Genomic DNA, 21,158 nt, shown 5'->3' with positions numbered 1-21,158 from the left:
ATAATATCAATACTTTATTTTTCAAGGACATGAAGTGGATTGAAGAAAAGCAGGCATTATACAGAAGAAACCAAGAGCTTGTAGAGAAGGTATGTTGTTGTTCAGTCGTTCAGTCGTGTCCGACTCTTTGTGACCCCATGGACCATAGCACACCAGGCCTTCCTGTCCTCCGCTCTCTCCTGGAGTGTGCTCAAGTTCATATTAATTGCATCGGCCATGACCTGTCCATCTTGGGTGGCCCTGCACGGCATAGCTTATGACTTCACTGAGTTACGCAAGCCCCTTTGCCACAACAAGGCAGTGATCCATGAAGGGGTGAGAAGGTATATAGATATATAGATATATATTTATTGATTTTATATGAAGCATAGAAATAAGTAAGCATAAATATGTAATCAAAGAACAAGGAAATAAACACTTCCGCACAATGCTTGAAGTTAATGGGCATTTAATTAAACAGGTTAGCATTAGGTTTAATAATAATAATAATAATGATGCCAAAACAATTTTTTTTATCAAGAACATAATAGACCAGTAGAACAATCTGTCACAAGAAATAGAGATGGTACAATTTTACATGAGTCCAGTGATGAATTAGTCAACGTCATTGTCTGTACTATTTTAACCCTGAAGGCTAAAACAAGAAGGGAACCCAAATGAAAAAGGGTGATTTTAACTACTGTCATAATAACACAATGATTTAGCCTTTATAGTGTTCAGACTATACATTATCTTTGTAATACTTGCAACAATCTTGTAAGGTTTTAGCCTTCAGGATTAAAAAGGTCTAATCAAAGAGAAAAATTATTAGGCATTGCATTGTGCAAAATTACAAAAAGGCTAATCCTTTTGCTTTTCTAGATAAAACAAATGGAGGTCGAAGAGGCCCGATTAAAGCATGATGTTCAAGATGCTAAAGATCAAAATGAACTCTTGGAATTTAGAATACTAGAACTTGAAGTAAGTATGGACCAAAGGTTTTCAGGTTTTGTCATAATGAGCTTCTCTCTCACCATGGTCCATGCGATATGGATATGCACTGCTGTGAATAGAGCACTGTGTATCATATATCAGTGTAGCTATAGTGGCTTCAATGTGAGGCAAGGGTGGCCTATCTGTGCTGCATGTCAGTTTCAATCATGCTTGAACAACTTCATGCCAAATATTGAGCTGGGTTTCAGGTCACTGTAAACCATAGTTTAGCATGACATCCGTGAGCTGGAACAAGCCTGGGCGAGACCCAGGGCTGTGCACTCCTCCCCCTGCACTGGCATAGTGGTAAACATCGAAGTGCAGGCACTCATTAGGACTGTCCCCATAGCCACGCCCCCAAGGAGCATCCAAAAATGCAGGCGGCTGTGTTGGGCTGTATCAACAAGCGAATTCTAGCAGTTTTCATCTCCACCAGGAGCTGGTCTTTTGTAAAGATGATGGGTCTTAGTTGCCCATTCAAGACCAAGCCACCCCGCAAAATGTTTTGCATTACAAAAGGGAACAATATATTGTTATTGGGAAAATCAGTTTCTCACCAGCTAATGTGAGGATTGCTGCTAAGCTTAGGGGAAACATGGAAGTCTGAGGGGGGTTGGCAGGTGAAGTCAGCGTCCCTGCTAATACAAAAAGTGCCACCCCTGCATCTCTGTGAGCCCCGGTTCCACTTCACCAGTGCCCCCCAGCCATCTCCTCCTCCTACATGGCTGAGGGGAGGAGTTTGGAAGCTTCTCCTTCCACATTTAGTTAACTGTTGTTCATTGTTTCATTCTGACAGACAAACGGTGGTTAAAAATAACAATGCTTAGTTGAAAAGCAACAGGAACTGAAAATACTGAAAGGCGCACAACTATTATATATACCAAATCACATACGCATTTTGTTGTGCAATGAATGAGTAATATATGCTGCATATATGGACAAAAGCATGATTACATATGTCATACATCAAGTAGAATTCATTGTGTACCCATAAACAATAAACCCATAAACAAAGGTGAAATTCAACTATACACAGTTTGAACAACAATGCACAATAAGCCTGTGAACAAAAGAGGAAATTCAATTACACATGGTCTAAATATCAATACGCAGTAAGCCCACAGGATGGGCATCCAGTAATATACCCATTTCGTAAATCTTCATTGGACGATACCAAGTAATTATATGAATTCTTCCTCTGTGAACTGTAAAACCGTAAAAACAATGATAACAAATCCACGTACAAGGATTTAAATAATGCATGACAGACACATTAATAATTGCACGGGCAATGAAAACATATCCCTATATAAGGATTCAAAAGGCTTTTTAGGGGAGAGTAAATTTTTTAGAGTATATCTCTAAAATTTATCCTCAAAACTATAGTTTTATTAAACTATTTTCACATAGAAACTAATCAATAAAAAGAAGATATCTACAGGCAAGCTGCAGTGAACAAACTCACCCCCAGTTTCTGACGTAGCTCCATAGTACTGGTCTCCAAGCCTGATGGGGCCGCTTGCACAGCGGGAACATGTGAGCCTGAGGCATGCTCAGCTTCATTCCAGGTTGTGCACATCACACTAAACTATGGTTTAACATGACACGAGAATGCAGCCAGTAAGTGTGGGGCTTTGTGGTGACTCAGCTAGCATCATGGTGTCTGAAAAGCTCTGAAGATAACGGGTAAGAAACGAATGCAGGACTGCTGTTATCTCTATCATGCTCCATCTTGTCCATTTCTGCACCCCTTGCTACATTTGTGATGGTTTCTGATATAGAAGTAGGGACTCTCTTGATATATCATGAATGATATCATGAGTCTGCTCACCATACCAGCCTGATGCCCCCTGGATGGGATATTATGCTACTGAAGTAGTAATTTTCCCCAACTAAATCACAAATTCTGTAATTCAGCCTCCCCAACCTGCAGTTGCAGTTCAACATATCTGCAGGGCACCAGGTTGGGGGAGGCTGAACTACAGAATCTGTGATTTAGTTGGGGGAAATCACCACTCCAGTAGCATAATATCCCATCCAGAGGGGCATCAGGTAGGGTGAGAATCCTTAGAAGCTGGGGAAGGCTGCTTTAGTTCATCAACACACCAAAACCTCTCCGCTGGTTTAGTAATGCCCTATGTCGCTTCAGAAGTGTGGGTAAACGTTAACGATAGTTCACTTATTCTGAGCTCTTGTGCAGCCAACAGAAAAGGGAGGCAAGATGGACTTGGGCTTGCAGCTTGGCTTAAAATGTCTGAAAGAAAGAAAACCACAGTAACAAAAGATGGATACTGTATCTTGTTGGCCTAGCACATCTGTTGGGAGCATCAACTGCCTGTGTTGTACTAATTAAAAGATGCTGGAAAACATAAGCACTGCATTTCATCTTCTGGCCCAGTCAAGGAAACAGGAAATACAATCTGGAAATGTTCAGAGGGGAGTTAACACTTGCTTTACAGGCAGAGGGTCCCATGTTTAATCCTTGGCATCTCCAGTTAAACAGATCAGGTAGCAGGTGTTGTAAAAGAGACCTGGAGAGGCACTGCCACTCAGAGGAAACCAGTGGTGGCAACTTGAGCCCTCATAAGGACAGAAGAAGAGCCATGCTGGATCAGGCCAAGGGTCCATCTAGTCCAGCATTCTGTTCACACAGTAACCAACCAGCTGTCAAGCAGAAAACCACACACAGGACGTGAGCACAACAGCACCCCCCCCGCCCATGTTCCCCAGACCTCAGCAACTGGTTACATAGGCATACTGCCTCTGGTATTGGAGGTAGCACAGCCATCAAATCTAGTAGCCATTGATAGACTTCTCCAGGAATTTGTCCAACCCCCTTTTTAAAGCCCTCCATGTGTTTTTGCCTACAGCTCCCATCAGCCCTAGCTAGCATAGTCAATGGAGAGGGATGATGGGAGTTATAGGCCAAAATATCTGAAAGGCCACACGTTGCCCACCCTGGATTAGACAATCCCAGGCTAGGTGGACAAAATAGTCTGGCCTGGTTTAAGACAGTTTCCAGTGGCCCTGTGCTCCCCTAGCAATCCAGACTTTAATTTGTGTCACACATTCACCTATTGATGTTCTTGCTACAGCTTTTTATGGATAATGTTGAATGACTGGTATGGGATAGCCCATTCCTTTGCAGAGAGCAGAGCAGGGCCACCAAGGCACTCCTTGCATAGTGGGAATTTACAGTGACAAATAGAAAAATCCAAGCGTCTCATTCCTTGCATCATCAGGATATTAGAAACACACATTTGAATTTACATCTTCTGGGGGAAATTCCCAGACTCTCGACTTTTTTTTGTCTCTGTATAGGTTGCAAATATTCTGGGAGTTATCTGGCCGCTCACTAGGAAAGCACCTGGGCTAATATGTGTGAAAGGAGTACATACCCTAGTTTGAAAGATATTTAGGAAGTTTCAAGGAAGGGGGGTCTTAGATCAAATGCCCCTACAGATAATAGTCAATGTTTCCCATATTTATACACTTCAGTTGTATACTTAAAACACAGCACACCCTGAATATATCTTTTAGCAACCGATGCCACTCCTTAGGCACACGTGCTAAATTGTCGACAGTTGCTGTGTTACATATTTGGCATAGTTTGTATTTGAAATATCTCTTCCTGACATCTCATTCTTGATTAAGCTGATAATTAAGCAACACCCTTTCAGTATAACTAATTTCATTGTAGGAGAGAGAAAGAAGATCGCCAGCTATCAATTTTCATCACATTCCTTTTACTGAGGGGAAAAGTCCCCTCCAGGTCTACTGTGAGGCAGAAGGTGTAACAGTAAGTAATTCCAGGTTTTTAGTTACTGCTGCTTCTAAACACAGTGTCATACCTTATTCTTCTGACATTCTGTTCCCTGTATGCTGTTCTCTTGTTAGGATATACTAGTAGCAGATTTGATGAAAAAACTGGACATTTTAGGGGATAACGCCGTAAGTGTATGTTCATTTAATAAATTGTGCATGTTTCTGTTAATATGTTTTGTCCTGATGGCACTAAATAGTCCCAAGCATGTTTCTAATTGACTGCTATGCTTTATTCTTACATTTTGACTGGGACAAGCATTGGCTATAGGCCAATACTTGCACGTTCTTAGCATGACCAATAAGGTCATGTAAGATATTTCACATGTTCTCTTAATGTTGCAGGGTGGCTCTTTCATGTTCTATTTCTTTTCTTAAAAAAACTTAAGCATAAGAGTCGGAATGCATAAGAGTGGACACACAGTCATCTTTTTTGTCTAATGCTTTCCCATTCTTTTCTCTGCTTCTTTTTAAAAGTATTTTAATAATTCTGAGAATTTAAATCTGTAATATATAATAGATTTGAGACAGAGCCATATCTGGCATGTCTAAAGTGAACTAAATTAAAGATTGTTTAGTTTGTAGAACCTTTAACAAAACTGGTACCAAACAGTAGTACATCAATTATTATTTTCTGGGTCGAACTTTTACTTAATGTATAAGGGAATTCTGCTGAACTGTTTGTTGGTTTATTTGGAGATGATCCAAACAAAGATTTAATGAGGAATTAAGCATCTGAGTAAATCAGTCCCATTGACATCAATTGGATTTAAACATGCTTACATTTAACTGGATTGTGCCTTTTGTTATATTTTGTCTATGATCTATTAAGCTTGGACATTTAAGCTACACACGCACACATTTTTACCAGAGGACATGTGCTGAAGGCTTCCGCTATAGATCACAATTCAGAGTCCCATATGTGTAGCAACTTATTATGCGGGGGGCAGAGCTAGGATACAAGGGACTTGAACCTTTCCACCATAAGTCTAGGTAAACCTGATGTGCAGTGTGATGTCATCATGCTGAGCATTGCTGTGCTCCTACCTGACATAATTTGGCTATGACTGTTGGCTATGGGAATGGAGCAATGCACAACAGGGTGATGTTATCTTAGGAGTTACATGTACTTTGATGTAACGAGGAAGACTGGACAGACATAGCCAGAGCAGCGGCAGCTCTGTGCCTCCTGTTAATGGCTAGTTCAGCCCTTTCCCCGTAAGAGAAAATGCTCTAAGTGCAAAGCAGAAAATATTATGGTAAGAACCTCTGTGCACAATGGATGGGTTGGTGGACTGCATTAGAGCAGCACTCCATATGTGTTGGACTACAACTCCCATCATCCTACACACTAGATACTAGACACACTCACTTTTCATTGTATTGAAATACAATTAAGGAGAAATGGAGAGCCAGACAAAGGTTCAGATATAATGTGTACAACCCAGCAAAAGTCAGTCATAACTTGGGATGGATGGATGGATCGGTCTATTTCTGGCCTGTGTCACTTAACCCATAAGTCCATTCCATCCCATTTCCACTTTAATATGTGCATTTTTCTCTTTAAAAGAAATCTGCACAGAAATGTCTACTTGAGTATATATTTTTGAACCTATTTTCTCTCAAAATACACATTTCTAAACATATTTTACCAAAATGTATTTTTTTAATCCGAGAGCTACATCACAACATTCAAAAAAATGATAAATCTGACAGTTATTTATTTATTTATTTATTTATTTACTATATAGCTCCATTCCGATCCACACTTTGAGAGTTGTGGATGAGGTCAGTTCATACTGGAAGTTGTAAAGATCAAATTCCTCAAGCATCCTTAATCATAACTAGGTCCCGCAGAAATAACGCACTGCAGTGGGACATAGTTGTGACTAACTGAAGTGCATATTGAAGTGATTTCCATAACTGTCTCTGGATTCGGCTTAAAGTCTATAAATGCAGAGCAAAAGAGGCAGGAACTGAGTGCACTTTCAAATAGCATGTTTACTCAGAAGTAAGTATGAGCATCACAAGGCTGGACAGCCATCTGTCAGGGATGCTCTGAGCCTCTGACTTGGATTCCTGCACTGAGCATGGGGTTGGACTTGATGGCCTTGTAGGCCCCTTCCAACCCTACTATTCTATGTCTACTTGGAAGTAAGCAGAGCAAGCATCTGCATGTATATTCACATGTAAGCAGAACAACCCTCTGCAGGACAAAAGGAAGCAGGACTGAATCACTTAGCCAACTTTATCCCCTGCCTGCCCCCACCACACCCCTTACCCACAGGGGAAGACTTATTTCTGATCAGCAGCAGATTGGAGTTGTGCTTTTGCCCTGCTAAGCACTGAGAAAGGGACCTTTTTTCATTACTAGGCAGGGACATCACTTATTTCCTATCGGCTGCTGGTAGTTCATAACTGGTGGTTGTTATCTGCACTAAAAACCTCATAACAATGCAGTGATTACTACCTTTAAATTACACCCAGTAATACAGTGCTGTTGTAAGAAAATACTAGTTTTGCTCTGTAGTTTTAGGAAGTATAGTGCAAGGGCAGCCTCAGAAATAGGAAAAAGTTGAAAAGGCATGTGCTCTGATGACAATTGTATTCTACTCTTGCTGCAGAACTTAACAAATGAAGAGCAAGTAGTTGTCATACAAGCGAGGACAGTTTTGACATTGGCAGAAAAGGTAATGGCACAGTTGTTTCCCGCTCTGAGGGTGGTTCAGTGACCACCTCCACAGGTATAACTGGTATTCTCTGGTATAGCACTGTCATGTGGGAGTCTAGTGCTGTAACTAGGACTTTGATTTCCTCTTCAACCCTGTATGCAAAAGTGGCTCTAAGAACTGCTCTACGCGTTACTTTTATCACATGGATGCCAACTGAAATGACATCCATGCATTGTCTTCTCCATGCCACCCCCATAACATGCAGAGTGGCTCCTCGGATACTCAGGTACTTTCAGCATCAAGAGGAGTGTTTTCTATGTCAGCGCTAGAATGCACAGCCCAAGATATCAGCACCTTCTCTGTGTTGAGGAAGGCCCACACGATAGCACTGGGCTGGGATGATGCCCAAAGGGGAGGCCACTTCGAGTGCTGTCTGTGTGACAAAGGCAACATGTAGAGTAGCCCAAAGTGCTTCATATAGTATGTAATGTCATCAAGACCATTTTCATTTGAATTCCTTAGAAATGCCTGGAGCTATTACATTGGTACACATGGGACCTGTAACAAAATGTTGCAGTATGGGGTGCTCCTCTTTATTGTTCCAGCTGTGCAGCCATGACTTCTTTCAGGGTACTGCATTCCATTCCTGCTCTCCTTCCCCATAAGACACTCTGTATTCTGTGGCCTCTTAGTATTTTCAGTCCTCATTGGGCTGTTGGGTGGGTGGGGGAGGTGTTTTTTCTTCCCTGAAGGCTTTTCTACGTCTGCAAACCTTGAAATCCCTGAGCGTGCTGATACCACCCTCTTGTTTCTTAGTAGCCCTGTTGTGGCCACACATGTCTCATAACACAGCACCTGAATTTGCTGTTAGTATATGTGATGATCTTGTAAACATACACCCGTATGCATGTGCCAGGATCCAATCCACAGCTCAGACTGTCTTCACTGGACTGAGGCAATGCTATAACATCTCTTTTAGCCCCAGAGCCAAATTACATTTCAGAGAAGCTCTCGGGGACAAAGGTGTATGGGGGGGGGGGAGTGTTGGCCAAAGGCAAATGGGGGGATACTAAAACTGATGGCATCATGTAGCTGAAAGCTCTTAGTGCCCAGTAACTCAGCCTTAGGAGAGGCATTTTAACCTTTTAGAATGGGTTAAAAACTGCACAAAGGCCAGGAAACCACCAAACAATTGACGGTCAGGGGAAAGGAGATGGGGACAGGGGAAGGGTTATGGCCATCTGGCAAAACCTGGAGGGACAGATTTGGCCTGAATTTCAACCCTCCTACTGTAACGTCATAAAAGTCATAATTGCCAGACTTGGAGAACTGCTTGTTCTTTTTCTTTCTGGCTTATAAACTAGCAGTATACTGGAGTGTTTTGATTTTCATTGATTGATCAGGCCTGTTATAGCAGAGCAATAATCAAAGCTACGTGGTAAAGCCTGCTCTCCTGTCAAATCTGCTTCTCTGCCTTGGAACTTGACCTTTCGTCATCTTTGTGCAGTGGCTGCAGCAGATCGAAGTCACGGAATCAGCGCTACAGCAAAAGATGATAGACCTGGAGAATGAGAAGGTAATGCATCAAACAATTAAAACCCGTAATCATGCTTGGCACTTACTGAGACAAGCAGTATAACCCAAATCTCTTTCTGTTTTTAGGAATTATTTAGTAAACAAAAAGGGTATCTGGATGATGAACTTGATTACAGAAAGCAGTCTTTAGATCAAGCCCATAAGGTAGGTCAGAGAGTTCTTGCAAGAAAAATAACGTTGGCTCAATGTCATCCAGTGACTGTGAAAATAAAAGGAGTGTTCTTGCTGGGACGCATAATCTAAAATAAGATCCAGCGATTCTGTGAATTTGTCGTAAGTCTTCAGGAGATCTTGGATCCACACTTAGTCATATTTAGAGTAGACTCCCTGAAATCTGACTACTGTCGGTGTCAAATTCACATTGCAACTTGATGGAGGTAACAACCACATTATGCTTCATGTGTGGAAACACTCAAAGGTACCAATACTGGAGTTTGGATGCTGGTGGCTACTTTTGCCTGGTCAAAAAAGGGGAAATGGTTAACCCCCCCCCCCAAAAAAAGGGGATGCCAATTTGTGTAACATTTGCATATGTAAATGTATATGTATAGGTGCAAATTTAGACATAATGACTATAAATAGGAATACAGTATATCTCACCTTAGTGGAGAAGTGACTGGGTGTGCCTGCTCAGTCTGTTCTCCATCAATGTTGATGGGCAACTGCAAGGCCCAACTCTCCCCTCCTTCTGGCTCTTTGACTTTAAACCAGACTTGGACTATGCAAATAGTGAATGTCTTCCAATAGATATCAGCCAGCTCTCCAAAATAGAGGACTGTCCTCTTTAAAGTAGGACCCCCGGCTGTACTAAGTGTACTGCTGATTGCAACTGTCCAGGGGTTCTTCCCTAAGAGTGCTTCCAGGCTTCAGTGACTGACATTCAAAATCAGAGGACCTGTCACTCACAAATCACATGTTCAGGAATACAAAGGAGAATGGTGAAAAGTGAGAATGCTCACTTCTAGGGCCAAACTGGATGTGATGCAAAACATGTCATCATTTCTCTGGGGTGTCTGTTGTTGTCATTGTTTGAATAGCAATCTGCGATCCAGACTGGGATCACAGAAGGAGGAAGTGAACCTTCCCCCCCACACACACATTTTTCCTACTGAAAATCCCACCCCCTCCCAAACTGCTATTGCAGCAAATGGTGCCTTTGGTGGCAAAGAGCAGCTTGGGGGATGGGGGATTTTCAGCAAGAAAATGGTTAAACAGCCATCTGTAGAGCCATGCCAATCCTGATCAGCCCCAAATGATGTGGCTACTATTTAAAAACAATAAAAAGCATGAGAGAGGTGATGATGTATTGAACTATGTGTCTAGTTTTGCTTCTAGTCCACATGGATTAGCCGGATTAGCACTGAGGATTGGGGATGCCTTAACAGCAACTATAGTGAAAAACTTATTCATCAAGAGGTATCTCTTTAATGAGCTACTCTTTGGGCATCTCTACACCAGCCTAAAATCCTGCATTTAAAATGTGGCTTTCTGCTTCTGTTATAAATGCAAGATCATAACGACTCCCGTTTTCACCCGCTTCCTTTCCCCCTCCCCTGCTCCTCTTCTTGCTGCTTTTCCTCTTCTCATGGAGGAAACTCAATTGGAACACAGCAGGGTAATTTGATAGCTCATTATCTGCGATCTATTTAAAAACAGAACAAAGGGTATTCAGTGCAGGAAACACCTTGGAGGATCACGAGGTCATACAAAGAGCCTGCAAACTTCTGTGAAGGAGCCATCTCAATCACAAGATAAAAGCTTCGTGTGAAGAAAGCCTTTGTTTCAGGAACTGTATTCCTGGTAGCACTGCTTTAAGGAGAAATGCTCTAGAGCGAGCTAAGGCAGTTCTCAAATGTACCTTCCTGTTTAAGGGGTGGGGAAGTGTTTCTAAGAACATGGTCGAGATGATAATAGAAGACAGTTTAGCTAAAGGAGAGTTTTCCCTTTCCTTTTTTTGAGACATTACTCCTGTGCGTTTCCTAGCATCGGGGGACGGGACGGGGGACCAAGGGGCAAAATTTCATACAAGAGCATATAAAGTGTGCAGGTAACTATGTGGAGACACTTTCATGTGAATCAGGCTGCTTCTAGAGTTTCAGGAGCTGGATCAGACAGAAAGCTGGCAACTAGAACTTTATCACCGCAAGCCTGAGAAGTCACCATGTATTGACTTATCTGAGGGACAAAACATAGCAGATTAACCCTATGTGCTCTTTCTCTCTCTCAGACACTTTATCGTCTGTTCACAGTGCATTGTTATGCTCTCCTCCACACATAATCATATATCAGGGATTATGAAATGGTGCATGAAATGAAAGGCCCCTGCAGGCTTTACCTAATGTGCACAGAATGGATTGCTGTATTACTGCAGAGCAACCTGGTGTAGCATACCCTGCATTATCCTGAGAAAGTTGGCAAAAATATCGACATCTTTTCACATAAAACAATTCCTCCTGCAACTTTAAAAAGGAGAGATAGATGCTTTTCCATTGCGGGCTTTTATTCCACATGAATAAGAGCCCTCCCCGCTATCAATGTGCAATCCCATAAAACTGTCTAACAGTTGGGTGGCCGGCTGATACAAGCCAACATGGAAGCATTATTTTCCAATGCCTAACCTTTCTAGTTCAGCAGCACATGTCCATTTTGAAAAAAAGAATCAAACAAATGGTAGACAGGGCTGGTGTTAAAGGTAGGCATGGCTGTGCACCTGCCGAAGGCCCAAACCCCAGCAGGGGCCCACTGGCAAGAGCCCCCTGGCGTTGCTCCCCCTCTTCACCTTGCAACCTGCTTATTCCCCTGCCTCTCATCAGGGCCCAGACAAGGGAGGTGGTGAGACAGAGGAGTGTTAGACGCCATTGCTCCGTGCTCCCTGGCTCTCTGCCTGGCAAGCAAGCAAGCAAGCAAGTGGTAGGAAAGATGAGAAAGAGGAGGAGGAGCCATAGCGGCTGGCGACAATGGTGGTGAGAAGGTCGACTCACTGAGGGAGGGGGGCCACTGAGGGTGTCTTGCCCAAAACCTGGAGCCAGCCCTGGTAGCAGAAGTGATAAATACAGACACAAGTGGCATATGAGGGAGGCAAGAAGGGCCGGGTCTCCCTCTCCCCCACTGAATATTACTGATCCCCCATCCCACACATACTTATTATCAGCAGCACTGGGTGATTATTGGGTGAATAGCACTGGGTGATGATTGGAAATAATCCCACATGCAAGTTCTCTCTCCTGTTGCCACAGATTCTCCTTAAGTATTATCCTGTAGTTTCACCGTGTGGATTATAATATACAATGGGCTTATTGATTTGCAGGTCTGGTAAAGAGCCATACCAGTTTTTAGCCCAAAAGATGAAAGAAGAGAAAATTCCACTGCCCTGTTTCCGAGGCACTTGGAAGCATAGGCTGAAATGGACAAATTGCAGTCTTTGGCCATTTAAATACCAGACATCAGTCACTCTCACATGCTAAACTGTGGTTGAATGATACATGCACATGCAGAAAGAAGCTTGGGTGAAGCCTCAGGTTCCTGCACTCCCCCTCCTCCTGCCATGGGAGGAGTGGATGACTCCTCCCACAGGAGGAGGAATAAACTGCAAACCAGGAATCATGCTTTAAAATAAACTCTAGTCAGTTGCTAAATAAAACAACAACAAACCCTGGCTTGTTTCACTGGCTTGTTTGAAAAGCTAGAGTATATTTTAAACCATGATTCCTGGTCAACATGTGATGACAAACCAGGAATCCGCTAAAGCACAACTGAATTCTGGCTTATTCTTTCTCCCAGTCATATGGGAAGAGGAAAGGGAAGGGGGATAGGGCAAGAGTAACCTTCTACATCAGCTCCTTTCTGCTTGTGGACGTAGTACTAAATTATTGTGTGGCATTGTGGGCAAAAGTTGCATCAACCGCCTGTCTGATAGTCAGGCAAAAACGTTTCCATTCTGAAACATTTGGCTTAAGAAAGTGGCTCATTGACAGCAGTAAATGGACTCATAGCAGTTGCAAGGGCTGATTTACACACTGCTAAGATTCTCCACAGGAGTATATAAATGTGCAGACAACCAGGCAGAGAATGTTTCATGTGATACAGGCTACGTGATGGCATGGAGAAACTGAGTGGTGTGACCTGGCCCTAAGTTGTGAATTCATTATTAACACATCCTTTTGTGTTTAGTGATGTTCCTGCCTAGGCCTTCTTTGCCTTTATGAGCAGAAACGAGAATTTTCACTGAATGCAATTTTGCAACGGAATATTCCAAAATCATCTATCTCATCACATGGAATGGCTGTTATGATATATCCTGGAATGAACAACGTGTTTGCTCAGAAGAGAAAATTGCCATTAAAATACCCTGGCTACAGGAATATTTTCGATTGCAATTCCCTGCAGGCTTATGTGGGGGTAATTTCCATCGATATGTATTGCCAGTATCATTGGGCCCCTGCTGAGGCTCACACTTTAGAAAGGGGTCCACTACTGACCAGCGTTCCCTATATCTATCGCCATTGCCACCTTATCACCCACTTTCCCCCTCTGGTCCAGAGGAACAACACCATCAAACAATGGAAATGAGTAGGAGCAGCAGTTTGCCATTGGCTGTTCACTTGTTTTCCCCTGCCCCCTTTCCCCCTTCCTTTTAAAAATATATTTTAAATAAATTACAAATAATGCAGCTATCTATCAAAATCATTCTGCAGTGGTGAAGGTTGGGCCCAGAGGCAAAGGGAGAGCAAGTGGGTGACTTCAGGGAGTGGAAGAGGCTCACTGAAGACATCTTGCCCAAGGGTCCCCCAAAACCTGGAACCAGCGCTATTGACATGTATACGATTGTGCTACTAGACTGCCATTTTAAACATTCTGGGGAAATCCAGGCAAAATGCAACCTTTCCCGGGCAGGGCCAGTGTCAAGGATAGGCATGATCAGGCAGCTGCCATAGGCCCACACACCCGCAGGGGCTCCCTGATCAGACCTCCCCTGGAGTTGCTCCTCCTTTTCACCATTGCAGCCTCTTGCTCTGGCCCAGACAATGGTGGTGGGGAGAAGGAGGAACAGTAGATGCTGCTGCCTGCTTGCTCACTGGCTCCCTGCCTGTCAATCAAGCAGGTGGTAGCAATGATGAGAAAGAGGAGGAGGAGCAAGAGCAGCAGGTGACCATGGCAATAAGAAGGTAGGCCCACTGCAGGAGGGTGCCTTGCCCAAGGGTGTCTTGCCGAAGGGCCCTCAACAACCTGGAGCTGGCACTGTTCCCAGGTTTTCCCCAAATGTGGAACTGATTTTTGTACTCACTCAAAGCTTTGCTTTTCATTCTCAGTTCTTCAGAACAACTCATGCCAGGTATATTAAGGAATAAAGGCAAAAAGCTACAGGGCAAATACCTGCAAACGTATAATATTAACAAAAAGACCTACATGAACCAGTGGTTTTATTTTTCTTTCATTTAGCACATTCTGGAATTGGAAGCCATGTTGTACGATGCCCTACAGCAGGAGGCAGGAGCCAAAATGTCCGAAATCCTTTCTGAAGAGGAGAAAGAGAAGTTGAAGAACGCTGTGGAGCAATGGAAGCGGCAGGTTATGAGTGAACTTCGAGAAAGAGATTCCCAAATTCTGCGGGAAAGAATGGAGCTCATTCAACATGCACAACAGGTATGCTAGGATGGGAGGCTTTGCCACTGAGAGAGCACCCTCGTTCAGTTTAAAACCTGTGGAAGATGAGCAGTGGCTTCATTTTGTTTATGTTTCTTCTGTAGTGTCATTCTAAAGCATAATGTAATAATAAGGCTCAGTTTTAAAAAGTGATTGTGGCAGGAAGAAGAACTGAGGTGTTTCTTGATCAGAGAGGCCACTTTTTATGAACAGCCACTTTGGTATGGATTCCTGCAGTGGTCATGGAGGGAAGGGTTATGTCTTCAGGTGAAACTCCACATTACAAACTAGTACACAGGGCTGCTGCTGAAAATGGCAGCCCTGTATCAGCTTACAGCCTCTCCCTCTGTACAGCTACGCTGCAATCCTGTACACATTTCCCTAGGAGTAAGCCTCGCTGCCACTGGCGGATATGCACAGCATTGCACTGTCAATGTCCTGATGTTGGTATGATGTGCATTTCCCTCACCTCCGCCAGTGGCAGCCAAAGATATGGATTAGGGGCATTGAGACACAAGGTTAGTTTCAACCGTAGCCCCAACATAGTAAAAAAGGAAACGAGAGATTACTGAATGTAAATGATACATCATGTAGCATTTTCGCAGCCACAGTGTCCATGGGCTTTTTTTATCCTGGGGTATCTTTCCAGAACCACATCTCAGGTTGCAGCCATCTTGCATCATGTAATTCTGTTAGATCGGGATAGGCAACTTGTGGCCCTCCAGATAATGTGGCCTACAACTCCCAAGATCCCTCATCTTTGCTGGCAAGGACTGATGGGAGTTGTAGGCCAAAACATCTGGAGCGCCACAAGTTGCGCACCCTGTGTTAGATGTTTATTGCATCTGTCAGATTAGACAGGATAACATGATTCCAACACAGAGAACTGATTGATTCATTCCTGAGAGGCATGGCTGTTGCCCAAAATCACTTCTGTATGGTTGGGGCTCTTCTTGACTGCAGGAATGTTTGAATTGGTATCCTACGTAGGTTGGCTTAATTGAAAAGTATATACCCATGCCAAGGCCACTGGACTACAGAGGTTTCATGTGAAATCTCACCATTGTTTGGTTACCAGATGTCACCCCACTATAAAAGAAAAGTCATGTGAATATAAACTGAGGGTTTCAAGGTTACTGTGAGCATCACCAGAGGGTGGTATACATCAGAGGAATCAGAAATGTCTGGTTGATTTGCATCACAGCCACAGCTATGCCCTTTTCTGAAGTTTTCAAAGAAGCCTGTTAGATCAAATCTTCTCCCTGCCCCCAATGCCAGTGTAGTATTCACACAAACTTTGATTTTCACAGAGAATTAAGGAGCTAGAAGAAAGAATCGAAGCTCAAAAAAGACAAATAAAGGAATTAGAAGAAAAGGTATGGCGATATGATTGAAAAACTTGAATTATTACAAGAAGTATGCTCAAGAGAAATGTGCACAAAGGGACTGTGGGTTTGGGAAAGCCTAATTTAATACCAGTAATTCTCCTAAACGCCCAGCTGCATTTATTTGGTCACTGTATTACATATTCAGGTAAACATGTGAAGCTGCTGCTAAGCAAATTCATATGAGGTTAGAGAAAAGGGAGGGTTACTTAAACTAATGGAATTTTGGCTTCCTGCAGTCAAATAATTATTGTACTTTGGTAAATATTTTCCCCTAGTGTATGTATGTTCTTGAATGGAAAACACATTACGATAAAGAGAAAATCCTCAAAATCTGTGCTTTCCTCCAAGTGGCTCCTTTGTAGTTCAGATACTTACCTGAACTACATTTAAAAACCGCTAAGGCTGTACAATAAAACAAAGACAGATGGCCCAGTTTTCAGCATTCCGTTTCGTTACCGTTCCAGCACATCAAAGCAACAACAACAACAACAAAAAGGAAAGGTCAGGCACACGTGTGTGCAGAATAAGCTTTAGGCTTTCCAAGGAAAGAATGTGAAGGAAAGACACAGCCTAGAGACCATGATGGAATTGTCTGTTTAGCCCATAGTACTGGAGCCTAGCTTTGCCTCCTGTCCCAGATTGTTGGTGGTTGTGTAGCCCAGAGCGAAAAGTGCTCCCACCATTTTACACATTAAGAGAGCAATCCTATGATCCTTGGGCAAGTGTCCCAGGGACCATAGGATGGCTCGGAAAACCCCTTCCAAGATCAGTGACAGCGCTCCAACCTCGGAAGGGGGAGTCAGAGATACACACCCTGCCCCTGGAAATGCAGGGAGTTGCCATTTTAAAAATGGCTCCCTGGCCCCGGAACAACAAGAGGGCTGCTGGAACACCTCCAGAGGACCCAGGTAAGGGGCTGGGCAGAGGTGGAGGCAGCACAGCTGGGCTGGGCCAGGCTTCTGGATTGTGCTGAAGCACAACAAAGGGCTTCAGAGTGACCTGACCCACTTTGTTGCTTGAGAGACCAAGGAGCAAAATTGTTCACTTGTTAGTGAACTTTGTTTGAAGAGTATAAGAAATGGTGAAAAGACCACAGGTGGGCCCTAGCCAGCATAGCCAATGGTGATGGATGATGGCAGTTGTAGGCCAAAGCAGCTGGAGGGCCACATATTGCCCACTCCTGGAATAGACTAGGAATACAGTCACATTGGCTTAAATGCAACACAGACTAAGGCAAGCTTATCTCCAATGATTCTGATGGGCTTAACTGGAGGTAAGTCTCATTGAATTCAGTGGGCTTACTTCTAAGGAGACAAGTGTAGCATCGCACTGTTAAAAGTCTAATCACACACTATCTCACGGTACAACGATTCTCCTACTGGTGAAGGGCTTAAGTACACAAATGAATGGGATTTCAAGTCAGCACAGGGTTGAGAAGGTTATTTATATATGTGGGTAAAGTTGTGTGGTGCAATAATAGACCTTTACTTTTCATATGATATTAGGATAATCAGTATGGGAGATTGTTGCGGTGAGGTCTAAGATCAAAGATTCCTTGAACTTCTTTCCCCATCATTCCATCAGTCTCTTGGGTGTCCAGTGCAACCCCCTCTCCCATGGGTGGGTGACCTTTCTCCCACACCCGAGGGCTCTACTCCCTCTGCCAAAAGCTGTCAGGATCTGGGAGAAGGGGAGGGGTGCATGTCAGCAGAGGGTGGGGCCAGAGCCACCCCACACTCTCTCTCTTATTTACTTATTTATTTATTTGAAGCCATCCTATTCCAACTTTTAGCCAAAGACCCTCAAGGCAGTGTACGTTACAAAATGTAAAACACTTCAACCCGCAAAACTTAAAAACTTAAAAGTAGAGCAACACAATTAGGAACTGGAATACTTCTCTCTTAGACACACTGTTCATTGCATCTATTGAAACACAAAAATTTTTGAAAGGTCTCCTACTGCAGCTTATTCTGCCTCTTTTCAACAGACTGTCATGCTTTACTCTTGTCTAGACTCATTGCTTGTCTCTTACTAGGCATACTGTAAATTCTTTTTTTTCTTTTTCTCTCTTTCCATTCTCCTTTTCCCTGTTTTTTCCTTTTTTTAGTTTTTATTTTTGTTCTTATTTTTCTCTTTAGCTTTCATTCTTTGGTCATAGTACGCCTGCCCCCCTACAAGAGGTAAGTATTCTGTTTACTTGTTAAATCTGTTTCTGCTCTGCTTCCTATCAGGCTCTGATGCTCTCTTATCATTACGGCAGCTACAGAACGCCGCATGTCCATTTTTGTATGGCCCAGACCCACTCAAAAGGACTTGCCCAAATATCTGGATGGCCAAAAAGCAAGGACAGAAAATTGTAACTAAAGGGTTCTACTCATACAGTGGGACTTCCAGTTGCATGATGGGGCTTCCTCAAACTGTCCTCCACCCTGCAGCCCCCCACATGTGCCCCAAATCTGCTCCAGAGCCCCCCCAACCCTCCAGAGCAGATTCTGGGGGCTGCAGAGGGGAAGGGGAAATTTGTTCCACCTGTGGTTCCCTTTCACTGGTGGAGCGCACCATTCGATACAACCGAAAGACTGAATTCAAGATTTCCCTACAAAAAGGGCTCCCTGCCTTCTTTTTCAAAGAACACATACATTAGCTCATACTGCAGTCCTATGCACAATTGCCTGGGAATAAGTCCTATTGAACTCCACTCTGATATGTTATGGGATGTGGAGTGGCATGTAAATCTTGTAAGTAAATAAATACAGAAATAAGTTGAACATTGTGAGATTTACTTCTGAGTAAACATGCATACGATTACACTGTCAATGCTTTGCATGACTTTTTAGCAACAATAGACTTCCATACCAAAGGAAATAAAAGCACAGGCATGTGTGGTAGTCTGTCTTTTCTAGCTTGCCTTCCACTTGGTGCTTTGTTCTTGTCACAAAAATACCCAATCCATCAATGTCCTGCCCAGCCCAGCCCCCAACTCCAGTGGTGCAGCCTGTCCCCAGACAGCAGCAGTGGGGCATTGCAGCTGAGCCTGGAAACAGAAGCAGAGAGAGAGAGAGAATGAGAACGAGAAAGATCATTTGAAACTCCCCTTTTAAGTAACTTCAGCTTCTTTTGTATTTTGTTTTCCTCTTTCAGCCCAGAGAGAAAGCTAGAAACCCTTCTCTTATGGAACAATATAACAATGGTTGCCAAGGTTGGGGTGGGGGGAAAGATGTTGCCATTTCAAGAAACTAATCTATATACTGTATTTTGACATGAAAGACTGAAGATCTAATCTTTTTGACCATTTTTATAAAGAAGAACTTGTGTGAATTTTATTTTGAAGTGAAGTCAGATCTTCCGACAAATGTAACTCCCTCTAAGTTTTTACAAACTAGTATTAGAATTGTCAAAGAAGAAAGCCAAAAAAAAACAAATACGAACAATTACTGGCTCCTCTAAAGGAAACCTCCTCTTTGCTGCTCAAAACAACTTCAGCTTTACATGAAAAGCAGTACATTCATTCAGATGAAGTGAATAACTTTTGGTTCCCTGCTAAGCAGGCAGTAAACTGCTTCTGTAAAGAAGTGAACATGTCCTGTTTTGTATTTCAGTCCTTTGTACTGTTATTCGTAGTTGCTTAAATACACATCTTGAAGGAAGCTTTGAAAGAGTTCCAGGCTAGTCAGTGGTGAAAATATGAATGAGTGAATGGATGAATGAAATCCAAAAAAAAAAGTGTTCCAAAGTGTTTTTCATTCATTAGAAATGGGGAGCTAGAGGCACTTTGATTGGTGGTAATTATTTAAGAAATGCATGTTTCTTTCCCACAACACAAGATGTATGAAATGGTTTGCTAACTATCTCCAGACGTTAATGATGGAGGAAAGTACAGTAATAAAATTGGGGAGACTTTCCAAAGCATCCAAGTTTCAGTTTGCTCTGAAATATTAGTGAGGCTCATCTACAGCACTAGTGGAAGAATGGCACAATACATTAAATCTAATGCACTTGAATTCCCGGACAAAGAGAAACCAGTGTTTTTGGCCTAAAAGGAAACTGAAACAAAAGCTAGAAGAAAATTGAAGCTAAATTTACATGGATCTATAAGGTCTGTAATGGAAAATCTCCAACTTCTAATAAGAAAGCACAAGCAGCAAATGGAAGTGGATCTCTTGGACTGAATGTTTGTAAAGTGTCTCCTGTAAATTAATAAGCAGAGAAATTGCGAGGATGCAAAACAAATGCACATAAAATTGTCAAGAGAAAAACACCAAGAAGCAAAATGAAGATTTATGAGTGGATATACAAAAGGCATATATCTATATACATATATTCCCTAACTGCTGTTCTAAAATAAGAAAAGGAAGAGGTCAGAGACAAAACACCAACTCTCCCAGATGTGAACTTGACCCTCAAGGAGTTGCCCAAAGGTGAGAGGCTGGTCTTTCATGCATTCCCCACTGTATAAACAAACGTTCTGGTGACATATGTCTAATATTGTTTTCATTCTAATTGATCTGAACCCTTAACACAAATATTGTTTAATATCTTTGCTTGTTTTTTTATGTGTTGACTGTTTTCCATGTAAGCCATAGAGACTAATTTTTCTTTGATGTAGTTTCTGAATCTTTAGTACATTCAATGTGTATATTATAAAAAAATTAAGTACATAATACAGGGTTAATCATTTGGGAGGTGTAAAAGTATTAGACGCGATTAAGTGCAGACATGCAAACATATGACACAGCTCAACCTGAACGCCAGTTTAAACTGGATTAAAAAGTCAGTCCGCACCTCATTTTACAGCTCTCAAAAGTAAGTTTCACTAATTTCAATGGGACATACTTCCAAGTAATTATTGCAACCTTACAGCTCAGAGCTATCCATGTTAACTCAGAATTAAGCGCCGCTAATTTCGATATGACTCAATACCAAGTTAGTGTGAATTGGACTGCAGCCTCAGTGCAGTATGGTTTGTACGGCAAATCCCACTAAACTGGGTAAAGAACATATACCTCAGTTCGTTTGTCGTTTACACAGGCTGTCAAATCTTAGGAATCCTAGAACATTGCTAGCA

The 21,158-nt window shown here is 42.6% G+C and overlaps 1 protein-coding gene across 1 annotated transcript in view; it reads left to right on the top strand.

The window, feature by feature from the left end:
• The window catches only part of JAKMIP3 (Janus kinase and microtubule interacting protein 3), a 127,615-nt gene extending 108,126 nt beyond the window's left edge, over positions 1-19,489 (top strand). The window contains exons 13-22 of the mRNA XM_084841937.1: positions 27-89; positions 862-960; positions 4,673-4,771; positions 4,870-4,923; positions 7,419-7,484; positions 8,974-9,042; positions 9,129-9,206; positions 14,502-14,705; positions 16,016-16,081; positions 19,235-19,489. Of these exons, the coding sequence (XP_084698063.1) occupies positions 27-89; positions 862-960; positions 4,673-4,771; positions 4,870-4,923; positions 7,419-7,484; positions 8,974-9,042; positions 9,129-9,206; positions 14,502-14,705; positions 16,016-16,081; positions 19,235-19,333 (897 nt within the window). The 3' untranslated portion in view covers positions 19,334-19,489. The remainder of the gene's footprint in view (positions 1-26; positions 90-861; positions 961-4,672; positions 4,772-4,869; positions 4,924-7,418; positions 7,485-8,973; positions 9,043-9,128; positions 9,207-14,501; positions 14,706-16,015; positions 16,082-19,234) is intronic.
• The last annotated feature ends 1,669 nt before the right edge of the window (positions 19,490-21,158 follow it).

The sequence above is a fragment of the Heloderma suspectum genome, chromosome 3, assembly GCF_057233095.1.
Source record: "Heloderma suspectum isolate Gila_16-S chromosome 3, 16-S_ref, whole genome shotgun sequence".
In the NCBI taxonomy this organism is placed as follows: Eukaryota; Metazoa; Chordata; class Lepidosauria; order Squamata; family Helodermatidae; genus Heloderma; species Heloderma suspectum.
The sequence above is the reverse complement of the archived record's forward strand: the minus strand, read 5'-3'. Positions and strand labels throughout refer to the sequence as shown.